Genomic DNA, 14,147 nt, shown 5'->3' with positions numbered 1-14,147 from the left:
AGATTTCCACACTCCTAAACATCCCTAGGTCCACTGTTTCCGATAGTGACGTGGAAACGTGAAGGGACACTTACAGCACAAAAGCGTACATGACGACCTCGTGAGTGAAAGAGACCGACGACAGTTGAAGTGCGTCGTAATGTATAATAGGCAGACATCTATCCAGACCATCACACAGGAATTCCAAACTGCATCACGATCCATTCCAAGTACTATGACAGTTAGGCGGGAGGTGAGAAAGCTTGGATTTCATGGTCGAGCGTCTGCTCAAAATCCACACATCACGCCAATAAATGCCAAATGACGCATCGCTTGGTGTAAGGAGAGGAAACATTGGACGATTGAACAGTGAACAAACGTTGTGTGGAGTGACGAATCACGGCACACAGTGTGGCTATCCGATGGCAGGGTGTGGTTATGGCGAATGCCCGGTGAACGTCATCTGCCAGCGTGTGTAGTGCCAACAGTAAAATTCTGAGGCGGTTTTGTTATGGTGTGATTCAAATTTTCATGGAGGGGGTTTGTACCCCTTGTTGTTTTGCGTGGCACTATCACAGCACACGGCTACATTGATGTTTTAAGCACCTTCTTCCTTCCCACTGTAGAAGAGTAGTTCGGGGATGGCGATTACATCTTTCAACACAATCGAGCACCTGTTCATAATACATCCCTGTAATGGACTGGCCTGCACAGTGTCCTGGACTGAATCCTACAGAACACATATGGGATATTTTGGAACCCCGACTTCGTTGCCAGGCCTCACCGACCGACATCGATACCTCTCCTCAGTGCAGCATTCCATGCAGAATGGGCTGCCATTCCCCAAGAAACCTTCCAGCACCTGATTCAACGTATGCCTGCGAGAGTGGAATCTGTGATCAAGGCTAAGGGTGGGCTAAGACAATGTTGAACTCCAGAATTGCCGATGGAGGGCGCCACTAACTTGTATGTCATTTTCAGCCAAGTGTCCGGATACTTTTGGCCACATAGTGTAGGTAGGCGCGGTCGGCACTAAGCGACCTTAGCACAACGGTTCACACAACTACACGCATTTACTTTAAATTCCTCCTCACAAATGAACAGAATTGTTGTCGAGGTTCTGCAGTTTTTGTAATGGCATCTCAGCATCGAAAGTAAAAGGCTGATCCAGTCTGAAAGCCAAGCCCAGGTGCAGGTACTTATACAAATGGAATTACACAATTTCAGAGATTTTACTGGTATCATACAGATACATTTTCATGTACACAGCGTGAAGCGGCGAGTGAAGAGAAAGGATGTTCAGTTGCGCACAGTATAGTGGCAGTACTGAACATGAAATTGATTTCAGGGTTCGAGACCAAGCTTTGAGGGACGAAGTAGTGAAGGCAGCACAGGATCAAGTACGTAAAAAGACGAGGGCTAGTAGAAATCCTTGAGTAACAGAAGAAATATTGAATTTAATTGATGAAGGGAGAAGATACAAAAAGGCAGTAAATGAAGCAGGCAAAAAGGAATACAAACGTCTCAAATATGAGATCGATAGGAAGTGCAAAATGGCTAAGCAGGGATGGCTAGAGGACAAATGTAAGGATGTAGAGGCTTATCTCACTAGGGGTAAGATAGATACTGCCTACAGGAAAATTAAAGAGACCTTTGAAGGAAAGAGAACCACTTGTATGAATATCAAGAGCTCCGATGGAAACCCAGTTCTAAGCAAAGAAGGGAAAGCAGAAAGGTGGAAGAAGTATACAGAGGGTCTATACAGGGGCGATGTACTTGAGGACAATATTATGGAAATGGAAGAGGACGTAGATGAAGATAAAATGGGAGATATGATACTGCGTGAAGAGTTTGATAGAGTACTGAAAGACGTGAGTCGAAACAAGGCTCTGGGAGTAGACAACATTTCATTAGAGTTACTGACAGCCTTGGGTAAACCAGTCCTGGCAAAACTCTTATCATCTGGTGAGCAAGATGTATGAGACAGGCGAAATACCCTCAGACTTCAACAAGAATATAATAATTCCAATCCCAATGAAAACAATTGTTGACAGATGTGAAAATTACCGAACTATCAGTTTAATAAGTCACGGCTGCAAAATAATAACGCGAATTCTTTACAGACGAATGGAAAAAATGGTAGAAGCCGACCTCGCGGAATATCAGTTTGGATTCCGTAGAAATATGGGAACACGTGAGGCAATACTGACCCTACGACTTATCATAGAAGCTAAACTAATAAAAGGCAAACCTACGTTTCTGACATTTCTAGACTTGGAGAAAGCTTTTGAGAATGTTGACTGGAATACCCTCTTTCAAATTCTGAAGGTGGCAGGGGTAAAATACAGGGACCGAAAGGCTATTTACAATTTGTACAGAAACCAGATGGCAGTTATTAGAGTCGAGGGGCATGAAAGGGAAGCAGTGGTTGGGAAATGAGTGAGACAGGGTTGTAGTCTCTCCCCGATGTTATTCAATCTGTATACTGAACAAGCAGTAAAGGAAACAAAAGAAAAATTCGGAGTAGGTATTAAAATCCGTGGAGAAGAAATAAAAACTTTGAGGTTCGCGCGATGACATTGTAATTCTGTCAGAGACAGCAAAGGACTTGGAAGAGCAGTTGAACGGAATGGACAGTGTCTTGAAAAGGGGATATAAGATGAACATCAACAAAAGTAAAACGAGGATAATGGAATGTAGTCGAATTAAGTCGGGTGATGTTGAGGGAGTTAGATTAGGAAATGAGACACTTAAAGTAGTAAAGGAGATTTGCTATTTGGGGAACAAAATAACTGATTATGGTCGTAGTAGAGAGGATATAAAATGTAGACTGGCAATGGCAAGGAAAGCGTTTCTGAAGAAGAAAAAATTGTTAACATCGAGTATAGATTTAAGTGTCAGGAAGTCGTTTCTGAAAGTATGTGTAGCCATGTATGGAAGTGAAACATGGACGATAACTAGTTTGGACAAGAAGAGAATAGAAGCTTTCGAAATGTGGTGGTACAGAAGAATGCTGAAGATTAGATGGGTAGATCACATAACTAATGAGGAGGTATTGAATAGGATAGGGGAGAAAAGGAGTTTGTGGTACAACTTGACTAGATGAAGGGATCGGTTGGTAGGACACGCTCTGAGGCGTCAAGGGATCACGAATTTAGTATTGGAGGGCAGCGTGGAGGGTAAAAATCGTAGAGGGAGACCAAGAGATGAATACACTAAGCAGATTCAGAAGGATGTAGGTCGCAGTAGGTACTGGGAGATGAAGAAGCTTGCACAGGATAGAGTAGCATGGAGAGCTGCATCAAACCCGTCTCAGGACTGAAGATCACAACAACACTTTTTGCAGCTCCAAACCACCAAATCACTACGAAACCCTTTTGTTTTTCTAATAATGATGTAGGCTGAAGCACTGAATTATAATTTGTACCAGTGCTGTGATTCGGATGTGGGTCTCCTGCTTAATAGGCTTATGAGCTGAACACTGGCACTGTGACTACCACAACTGCACGGATTATCCTAAGACGTCTTCCTCACCAATATAAATTCCAGCCATGCCTCAGACCATAGCTATCCCTCTTCTCGACCCGCATCAGTATTGCAGAGGCTATCTGGTATTGGATTAGCACCTTAGGAATGAGAGGAATTGCAGGTGTGGTAACAGCTGTGCCAGTGTGGTGCAGTGGCCCAGTCAGTAGGAGACCCCAGTTCGATTCCTGGTGCTGGCACAAAATTTTAATTCATTGTTTCAGCCTACATCATTATCATAGATGTAATTAAGACTCAGTGTGAGTCAGGAACATCAACTGTATATGATCAATACATCACTTTTGTTTTTTACCCCTCACAAAATTTGCCCATAACAGAGTAACCACTCCCAGGTTCAGAACAACTGCCTCGGGGTAATGTAGCGCTGTGTTATCCCTTTGCAGAGAAACTAACGTTTGGTGGTGGACTTGTTTAATGTTGGACTTGAGTTGTGAGTGTCAGCCAGGCGGTGAGAGGTGAGCGGTTTGATGTGTTTTGGTTGCCCCAGGTGCGGCCGGCGGAGAGTGTGGCAGTGGTGGAGCTGCAGCCGGAGTGTCCCCCGGAGGCTGGACCTGAGGCGGTGAAGCCGCCGTCGCTGGACGCTGAGGCAGGCGGTGGGCAAGTACAGCTGGGCGGCTGCAGCGTGGCCCACCAGGCGCTCTCCGAGGAGGTCTCCCCGGCCGGCAGCGCCGTCCTCCCAGCACAGGTGAGCCACCACCACTCTGCAGACAGTGCGAGGCCCGTGCTGCACTCTGAGCGGCCTGGCGGCCAACTTCGAATACGAGAAAATATGCAGCTAAAATCCGTAGTTTTATGAGGGACTTCAGTAAGTAACGCAACGAATTTTTTCTCGCTCAATAACAGGTGGAAGTGTTTACCTCCGTCTGACTACCGTGTCTCCAGCCTACGACTCACGAGGGAACATTTCCAAGTGTCAATAAATAATCTTGTTAAAACTTGGTTGGTCTGTTAATGGGGAAGAATAATACAATCCGTATTTTTTGGGGGCCCAATTTCACTTGTAAGGGGTGAAACACATCCTGAAAAGTAATTTTCCATATTAGGTTTGGAGGGAATATCCTTGAAACTATGATATATGAGAAAATGTTTCACGTATAAAAGTTGATACGTAATTAACATTCTTGCAAATTGTATAATGGAATTTGAAATTGTGCAAAATATCCCACCACCACTTATTAATTCTGAAAAATGAAAACATTTGTTACAATATAAATTAAATAAGTTTTCAAGCTACATACATCCAAGCATAACAAAGTTAGTTTCTGAAACACCATTTTGGGTAAATAAGCTACGCAAAATGAGTTGTCAGAGTATTTTCACCATACCCAGTTAAATTCATAAACATTCATAATTAGTCAAGTTATTTGTTTTACTTATATTTGTTTATTATTTTAAATTGTTATTTTTGTTCTACATTCATTGTTTATGCACGTGTATTGCTTTAATTGAAAATAATAAGTAATTCATTCTTATGATAGAAAATAATTACCATAATGATAATCTGTAAATAAACGCGTAAAACATAACGTCTTCTTACACCATACACGTAAAATGGACAACATTTCTTCAGATAATAAGCATATAGAATACAAGATAAAACACATTCCAGCAGGATTTCAGTTTGTCACAGGTGATCTTATAAACATCCTGATTTGTGTCAAGGATATTTCAGTACACTTGTAAACCTTGGTGAAAAAAATTGATTCTGTACTAGTGACTACAGCTTCGTCATATTGTTTTTTAAGCGGAGATTCACATCAAAATTGATAACAGCACTAGATCTAAAAATCTTCTCACAAAGTTCTTCCAACATCAAAAGTCATATACATCTCACGACTGTACCTGTACCGTCGTGGCCTTTGGAATCACCAGATGAACAAGGTATGGTGCTCTATACAGTTTTTTTTTTTTTTTCACACTGAGAGACCTAAGCATCTAACAGTAATACAGATTTTTCTCCCTCACTGGGAGAAACCATCTTTCAAATACCTTTTGACCTGATCAGACGTTTGTTTACCAGATTTCGATGCTGTCACAAGGACAATAGGGCTTCAAAAAGAGATTCTAGAATTCTTGATCCAGGCGCACGTTAATTTCTTTTAAAACTATGAGTAGGTGGGCAGTGAGTGTGAAAAAACAGTTTGGCCATTAACCGTAGGACAAAAAACTTGTTCATCTGGTAATCCCAAGGAACACGATGGGACAGGTTCAGAAGTGGTACATATATGGCTTTTGATATTGGAAGAACTTTCTGAAAAGAGTTTCTGTTGAATAATTTTGATGTCTATCTCCGCTTGAGGAACAATAGAATCAAGCTACAGTCACTAGTACGTAATCAATTCTTTTCACCGGGGCTTACCAATGAACAGAAAAATAGCTCTGAGCGCTATGGGACTTAACATCTGAGGTCATCAGTCCCCTAGAACTTAGAACTACTTAAACCTAACTAACCTAAGGATATCACACACATCCATGCCCGAGGCAGAATTAGAACCTGCTACCGTAGCAGTCGCGCGGTTCCAGATTGAAGCGCCCAGAACCGCTCGGCCACACCGGCCGGCCAATGAACAGAAATTTGCCTAATACAAATTCGGATATTTAGAGTATCACCTGCGATAATTTGAATTCCTGCTGAATTTTGTTTCATCGTATGTTCTCTGTTATGCAAATAATCACAATAAGACATTTAGTTCATTTTATGTGCAAGGTGTAAGAAAAAGTAATGTTTTAAGCGTTTATTTACCAATTATCTTTGTTGCAATTACTATCTATCATAATAATGACTTAATTATGATTTTAAATTAAGAAAATACACGTTTGTGCAATGGTAATTTAAAAAACAAAAACAAGAAAGACTGTAAAACAGAAATAGGAATTTAAAACATAAAACAAATATAAGTAAAATATATAATTAGACCGGTAATGAATTTTTACATATTTTGGTTAGCTGTTGAAAATACTCTGACAGCACATTGTGTACAGCACATTTTCCAAAAATGGTATTTCAGGAACCAGCTTTATTACACATGGATGAATGTAGTTTGAAAGATTATTTAATTCAAGTTGTAGCTAACGTTTTCATTTTAAAAATTAATTATTGGTAGTGAGATATTTTCAAAATTTCAAATTATTTCATAATTCCGTTATAAAGTTTTCAAGAACGTCAATTACATACAAATTTTTATATGAGAAACATTTTTTATATCATCGTCTCGAAGATATTCCCTCCAAATCTAATATGCAAAAATTACCTTCTGGGTAACTGGGCACAGTTAAAAAAATACGTATCGCATTATCTTCCCCCTCCGCACAAACGACAAGTTTCATCAAGATCGTTTATTGACACTTGGGAAAGTTCCCTCGTCAGTTACCTGGCCAAAGCTTTATTGAATTTGTCTTTTTAATGTCCGTAGTAGTTGCTTTACATATGGTACTGGCATTCCGTCATTGCAATTATATAATACATTTTTTAAAGAAAAAGGTTATCAGGTCCTGCTTTTATCTAGTTTACAGTGACTTCTGAACTGGCTGTCCTGTAAGGTATATGGATATGATTTTAGGACTCCAAAAAATGTAGGCAACGCACTGATGAACCCAGATTTTGTTTTAGAGGACTCACGTACATACAAGAACGCAATTCTATCTTGTGCCCGTGCCGTAAAACTGCTACCAGACAAGAGAGAATAGAGGACTTTTTTTGTTTTTCATCTTTCGCCGATGACAAATGATAGTGACTCAGCGGTAAAACATTTTTGTTCAAGTGAGCGATTAATCGGTTTGTTAAAGAAATGAACGAAGAAATATTACTGTATACTAAATAGGAAACGCTTACCTGATGTTCTGGAAAATAATATTTATTTAGCCACGAATCGGCTTTTGTGGGCACGTCCAGCTGACAACTGAATGTCGCAAACACAGCTAAAATGACGTGCGGCTTACACAGACGAGATACACAATTATATCTAGAATGTTTACGATGGAAACTGGCACTCCGGTTTGTTACGCAGAAATGCTTAAAGCGCATATCATTGCATTTAACAACATATGAAAAAAAGTTGAGTTCAGAATTGTAATGCAGTCTTTGCGTAACTGAAACCTAAAGTAACGTATAGGAAAAAGGAAATTGTTAAATAAAGTTTGTTGTGCAATCATTATATTACAATGATAAATTCAGCTTTCCATTTTGTCTCATGTTAAATATAAGGACGCCCATATAAAACTAAATGTAAGTATTTCTCTGTAAAATAAAAATGTCAGAAGCCATAGACCGTGGCGAGGTTTGGTGGCTTGTGTGCCCCTAAGATACAGGTAGCCACATTTTAGGTGTGCGTAGGGTCATCTGTTGTGAGGCCCGACGAAATTCTGATTCCTGAAGAGGGGCAACAGGCTTTTCAGTAGTCGCAGGGGCCACGGTGTGATGGTTTGGCTGCTCTGGTCTTGTAACATCAGCCTACATGGTCGTGCAGTGCTGGTAATCCGAATGACTGAAAGCAAAGACAAACTGCAGCCGTTATTTTTTCCGCAGTCATGCACCGCGCTCAGTATAGCTCTACTACTGCTAGAATAACATTTATTTATCTTTTCGATAAAAATTGGAAGTCTTCCTAATGTTAACTTTCATCACGGAACCGCCGCTTTTTTGATAGTATGTTTTCAAAACAGTACAGTAGTCTGTAAATGGAAAAACAACATTTTGAAAATGGACTCTTTGCAACAAAAACGTCAGTTATTTCAAATAATACTTATTTACTTCAAAACGTAATTTTAGAACCAACCGAAGATAAATTGAGAACTCGTTTCGTCCTTATATTTGTAGGCAAATGCTAAAAGTACCCACTCGTCTTTCAGGTGATAATTTGAACTGTAGAGAAGTACGCTGAGGGCGTTAATTTATACTTTTCGTATTCGTCTGCTTACAAGGTCGAAGGTCGTGGGTTGACAATAATCGGACGTTTAATCGACAGCTGATTTTGATATTTAATCTGCCCGGAATATGGGTAACATAGTTGGTAGACGACAGGGAGACGCAGGCTGCCGTTGTTCTGGATGTCGAATTCGTACAAATTCGTAAGTGCAAACGAGGGTTAGCTTTTTTTTTAATTATATAGATGTGCTAATTTTATCGTTCTTTAAGTTACGTTCTTAAAAGTTATATTAAAAAAACTGAATCTTCGCGGAATTGTTGAGTGATTTCCAGAGTACCCCGCACTGGAACAATAAAGATGTTAGTAGCTTTGTGGTGGCTGTAGACAATAATCTCATTTATAATAAAAAACTGAAAAAGTAAAATGTTTTGTTAATTGATCGTTTTGAAAGTAAGATGTAAAACATGTTGTAGAAACAGCTGATGCACCTTTAATGATGCTCGAAACCATTTACAGCAAACGAGACTACATAATCTACCAGACAAATATCCTCTAGTACTCTTTAAAATTCTAAGTTAAGCGTTGAATTTTAAATTCTCAATCGGCGACCCGTTTGATGAACCTCACGTCAAGCGTCATTCAAAGGTGCGTCAAATGTTTCTCTAATTTATTTTTTTTCCTACTTTAACAAATCTTTTGACTGCTTTTTTCAGAATTTTTGTTTCTCTTTTTTATTGAGAGTTAAATGTCACATCGATGTAACTTTTTATGCGCAAAATAGGTAGGCCTCGGAGAGATGAACTCTTACATCTCATGTAGCAGCGTGAAAATGTCAGTTTCCTCTCAAAACACTAAGTTTTTGTTAATCACCGTGGTTACTTTGTAGTGATTATCATTTTTTTCCCAAAACTTGGCCTCACGCTGGTCAGTTTTATGGCACATCTGTCTATTTTCCACTCTTCGTTTGAGTTCATTTAATTGCTTTGACCCGTATGGGGCTTAGGACATCCATGAGAACTTGCCATCTGCCTTTGGCCATTTCTTTAAATTCCGTCCAGGTCTTTAAACTTCCATCGCTTCCCCTTCCACCGTCCTCTTCATGTACCTCTATGCCTGGCTCTCTTCCTCGTTCCTTGGCAATTCTCTTCCAGAGCCTCCGTTTCGATTGCCCCGTGTGATTTTCTCAATGTGTGCCCCCAGCCATCTACACTTCCTTTCACGTATCTGTTCTTCTATAGATGTCTGATTTGTTTACTTATTTTTTTTCTGGCGGCCAGATATTCCTTTAGGCGCCGGAGACACCTATATGTGAAGCTCTGCAATGGTGATGTTATCTTCCACTCCAGTGTCTTCGTTTCGTTTGCCCCGTGTGGTTTTCTCAATTTGTGCCCCAGCCATCTCCGCTCCCTTTCACGTATCTGTTCTTCTATAGATGTGTGATTTGTTTACTTATTTTTTTCTGGCCACCAGATATTCCTTTATGCGCCGGAGACACCTATATACGAAGCTCTGCAATGGTGATGGTTATCTTTTCGTCTGCTTTAAATTTTTGGCTAGCGTACGGGAGGATAGCGTTCACATTTGTATTAAAATACGAATTTTAGTTATGCATGTAATGTTTCTGTTTCTCTCTGTTGGATACAGTTGTACGAAGACAGTAACTGCCTTCCTTACGCGGTTCTCCACATCCACGGCTTCACCACCTTCTGTCACCACATTACCCTGATACATGCTAGGATAAAAACACAGTCTCGTTTTCGCTGGGTTCAGACTGGCCGTGACATGAGAGGTGGGTGACGGGTTGCGCAGGCGGCGGCGAGCACGGAGGAGGAGCGCATGTCGTCCGACTCGGAGGCGGAGTTCGCGCGCGTCGCGGCCGCCGTGCTGGGGGCGGAGCCCGCGCCGCTGCTGGCCGCCGCGGGGGCGGAGGAGGCGGACGCCGACGGCGACGGCGAGCGCCAGGGGCTCGTGCTGCAGGACTCGTTCGAGGGCGAGCTCCCCTACGTGCCCACCACGCTGCCCCAGGAGCGGTACGTACCTCTGTGCTGCGTCAACTCGCCAGCGACCCAGTGACGTCAAGGAAATGTTACGAGACCCCAGGCAGGTGGAATGCTCTAGGGCACATCGCCGATGAGATTTCGAGAACACTCATGAGCCATAACATTACAATTGCCCACCGCGAGGTTGAATGCCTTCTGGTAGCCTTGCGGGCACGTGACGCAGTAAGGAAACAATGTATGCGGGAGAGAGACGAATGAGCAGTCATCACAGCGAAGATATGGGCCGGAAATCCACTGATATAAGCGGTTTTGACCAAGACCACGCCGTTGTGGCCGTGCGACTGGAAACCAGAATCTGAGAAACCGCGACGATGGTCGCCTGTTGGCATACTACTGTCACGAGCACCTATGCAAAGTGGTTGAAGGTTGCTGAAATAACTTGCAGTCCTTGTGATATTGGACGTCCATGTCTCATTACCAAACGTAGAGGTTAGGATCCCCCACTGTGTAGTTTCGGATAGGCAGAGATCTGTGGCAGATTTGACGACACAATACAATGCTGGTGCAGGCACAAGTGTTTTGGTCATTGTTGAACATGGAACTCCACCCCTACGTATTCCTGTGTTGGCCCAACGACATAGTCAGTTACGGTTGGTTGGGTTCTTTGGGGGGAAGAGACCAAACAGCGAGGTCATTGGTCTCATTGGATTAGGGAAGGACGGGGAAGGAAGTCGGCCATCCTGGCATTTGCCTGGAGCGATTTAGGGAAATCATGGAAAACCTAAATCAGGATGGCCGGACGCGGGAGTAGTCAGTTATGATTGCAGTCGGCACAGCGTCACAGAGTTTCCACTGTGGATCTAAAGAAACGTGTTGCCTGTCAAATAAATCACATTTCTTGTTACACAAGGTCGATGGTTGGGTCCTTGCACACCGTCATCCAGGCAGATGGCTGCACGAAACATGCACCGCAGTTCTCGCTTCCCACGCCGAGGTTCCCGGGTTCGATTCCCGGCGGGGTTACGGATTTTCTCTGCCTCGTGATGGCTGGGTGTTGTGTGATGTCCTTAGGTTAGTTACGTTTAAGTAGTTCTAAGTTCTAGGGGACTGATGACCATAGATGTGAAGTCACATAGTGCTCAGAGCCATTTTTGAACCATGCACCGCACCACAGATGCAGGCCTGTGAAGGCAGAATCTTGCTATGGGGTACGTTGAGCTGGGCTTCTACGGGGTCTACGGTGGTAACCGAAGACCCCACTACAGCAGTGAACCACGTGAACATTAGCGCGCGCCACCAGCATCGCTTCTGCTTGAAGTCTCCCCCCTACAGCGAAGACTGCTTCAGCAAGATAACTGTCCGTGTTACAGGGTCAGAATGGTGCTACAGTGGTTTCAGGGGCATTATACTGAACAAAATCCTTACAGCAGATCTCGAACACACAAAAAACACAACAGTTTCCATGGGAGGACGCAAACTCAGACACAGTCACAGACACGGATGTTGATCCAGACACAGAAAATGGCACAAACAATAAAAACATGAGACACAGACTCGCCATATAAGGAGTAAAACACCTAAAATATGTAAATAGCATAATTATAAGAAAAGCAGACATAGCACTTGATTGGCTGATGTATCTAAACTGCACTTTAAATATGATAACTAAATAATGTAAATAAATGTAATTAATTTAAGCAACAAGACAATAGAGGAATACTTCACAAATCTTTCATGTTCCGAGACACCGTTCCCGCCTTGCCGCACTGTTGAGGAAAACGGCATCGTGAACACAAACATACAACGTGTAGAAAGAACTACGTCTGGATATGGCAACACAACTAGTGCAATGGGTATGCCCTAAATAATAACTTAAAAGATGTAATACTACTTCTTAGACAGTAGAAACAAATACAGACACTCATGATGTATTTCATTCAATAATATAAGACGACTTGATTTTGCACACTACTTTAGGTGTACGGGTTCGACGTTTCTGCCGAGACAAGTTACTAACATTTATCATTTTAACACTCCGTCCGTGTCCTACAACTGATTTAATTTTCTTTGCAGCCCATTGTTATTAGCCTTGTGTTATTGCTCAAAACAAATTTTACTGCTAATATGGAATAATGTACTATTACATGTAAAGTTGTGTAATTTATAGCCTGCTTTTTAGAATATTAGGCTTCAGGTCTCTAAATATACTACAAATGAAATGAGTGTTTTCACAGAATCGTGAGACTTATTTTCTGTTTCTTCTTATGTTTCGACAATTTCTAACAAACTTTCAACATCATTCGAATGAATGTGTGTGAAATATTATGGGATTTAACTGCTAAGGTCATCAGTCCATAAGCTTACACACTACTTAACCTAAATTACCCTAAGGACAAACACACACACACTCATGTCCGAGGGAGGACTCGAACCTCCGCCGGTACCAGTCGCACAGTCCATGACTGCAGCGCCTCAGACCGCTCGGCTAATACCGCGTAGCTTGAATGAATGTCCAAGAAATTTACTAATAAATAAACATGTGTATGCCTCCAGGTGAAGTAAGTGATTTCCATTGCATTCCACAGTCTTCGTATACCACCTTTGCAAGGTTGAAACCATTAATTGGATTTCACAATTACTATGAAACTCTGGTTCAAAGGACATCACACACATCCATGCCCAAGGCAGATTGGAACGTGTGACCGTAGCGGTCACGCGGTTCTAGACTGAAGCGCCTAGAACCGCTCGGCCACTCCGGCCGGCTATGAAACTCTGGAACCTGCAAAAAGACAGAGGATATTAGCAAGCATATACAAAGTAATCACAAAGAAAACTCGTTCAGTTTTATCCCCATTGTTAACACTTAGCGAAATCTTAGAATCACCTGCTAATTACTATCGATATTAGACTAAATGAGCTGTGAATTCGATCAAATAATAGCTGTCAATGATTGTGTTCGAGAAACTGTCAACGAAAACTGAAATTTGCTTTACAAATGACAACCGCGTTGTGCCGTGTTACCTGTTTACTAACGTGCCGACAACGAAGTCGCTGTGCCCGCCGTGTTGTGCATGCGTTTTCTACAGCTGCCTGGTGCGCTACGAATTTTAAATCATTTTTAAATGCATTTCCTGTGTTTGAGCTCCTAAAAATTTTACACTGTGTTTCTTTCGAGGTATTCTTCCTATGCAAAAAATTTCAGAGCAAGTTTTCACATGCCGGATTGAACTATGCCCTTGTCAGGTAGGAACTTTGGTACAAGTGTGATGTTGGACTGCTCGAATTCAATTTGAAAAAGTGGCACTGGTCAGATATCCCGGTATGATTTGCTGCATTGAAACCCCAGACCTGCACTTTGCAGACTGAGTGGCTGTACAACACTATGAGGTCAGTAGAAACACTTTGTAATTCGGACAGTGCAGTTATTTTAAGTAGAGGGAAATACGGCAATAAGTCACGCTATTCAAATACGTGTGTTTTTGATCCTGTTATATCCGTATTTTGTATTGCTCCACAGAAAATAGTCGAGAGGTGTCAGATCTGGCTATCGTGCTGACCATGAAATTGATCCGCCTCTACGAACCCATCGATTACTATATGCGACGTTGATTCCACACATCGACATCAAAGTGTGCTGGAGCTACGACGTGTTCCAGCCGCATGTCCATCCGAACGTTTTGTGACATTACATCCAACATGAAAGGCGAAACATCTTTAATAAATATGAGATGATCTATCCTGTTACTTTCCTTGGCAG

General features: G+C 41.9%; 1 protein-coding gene across 1 annotated transcript in view; it reads left to right on the top strand.

Moving 5' to 3' along the window:
- The window catches only part of LOC126291536 (protein PRRC2A-like), a 695,341-nt gene that overhangs the window by 571,674 nt on the left and 109,520 nt on the right, over positions 1–14,147 (top strand). Inside the window, exons 15-16 of the mRNA XM_049985037.1 lie at positions 4,013–4,210; positions 10,200–10,420. Of these exons, the coding sequence (XP_049840994.1) occupies positions 4,013–4,210; positions 10,200–10,420 (419 nt within the window). The remainder of the gene's footprint in view (positions 1–4,012; positions 4,211–10,199; positions 10,421–14,147) is intronic.

Source organism: Schistocerca gregaria, chromosome 9 (genome assembly GCF_023897955.1).
Source record: "Schistocerca gregaria isolate iqSchGreg1 chromosome 9, iqSchGreg1.2, whole genome shotgun sequence".
Taxonomy (NCBI): Eukaryota; Metazoa; Arthropoda; class Insecta; order Orthoptera; family Acrididae; genus Schistocerca; species Schistocerca gregaria.
The sequence above is the reverse complement of the archived record's forward strand: the minus strand, read 5'-3'. Positions and strand labels throughout refer to the sequence as shown.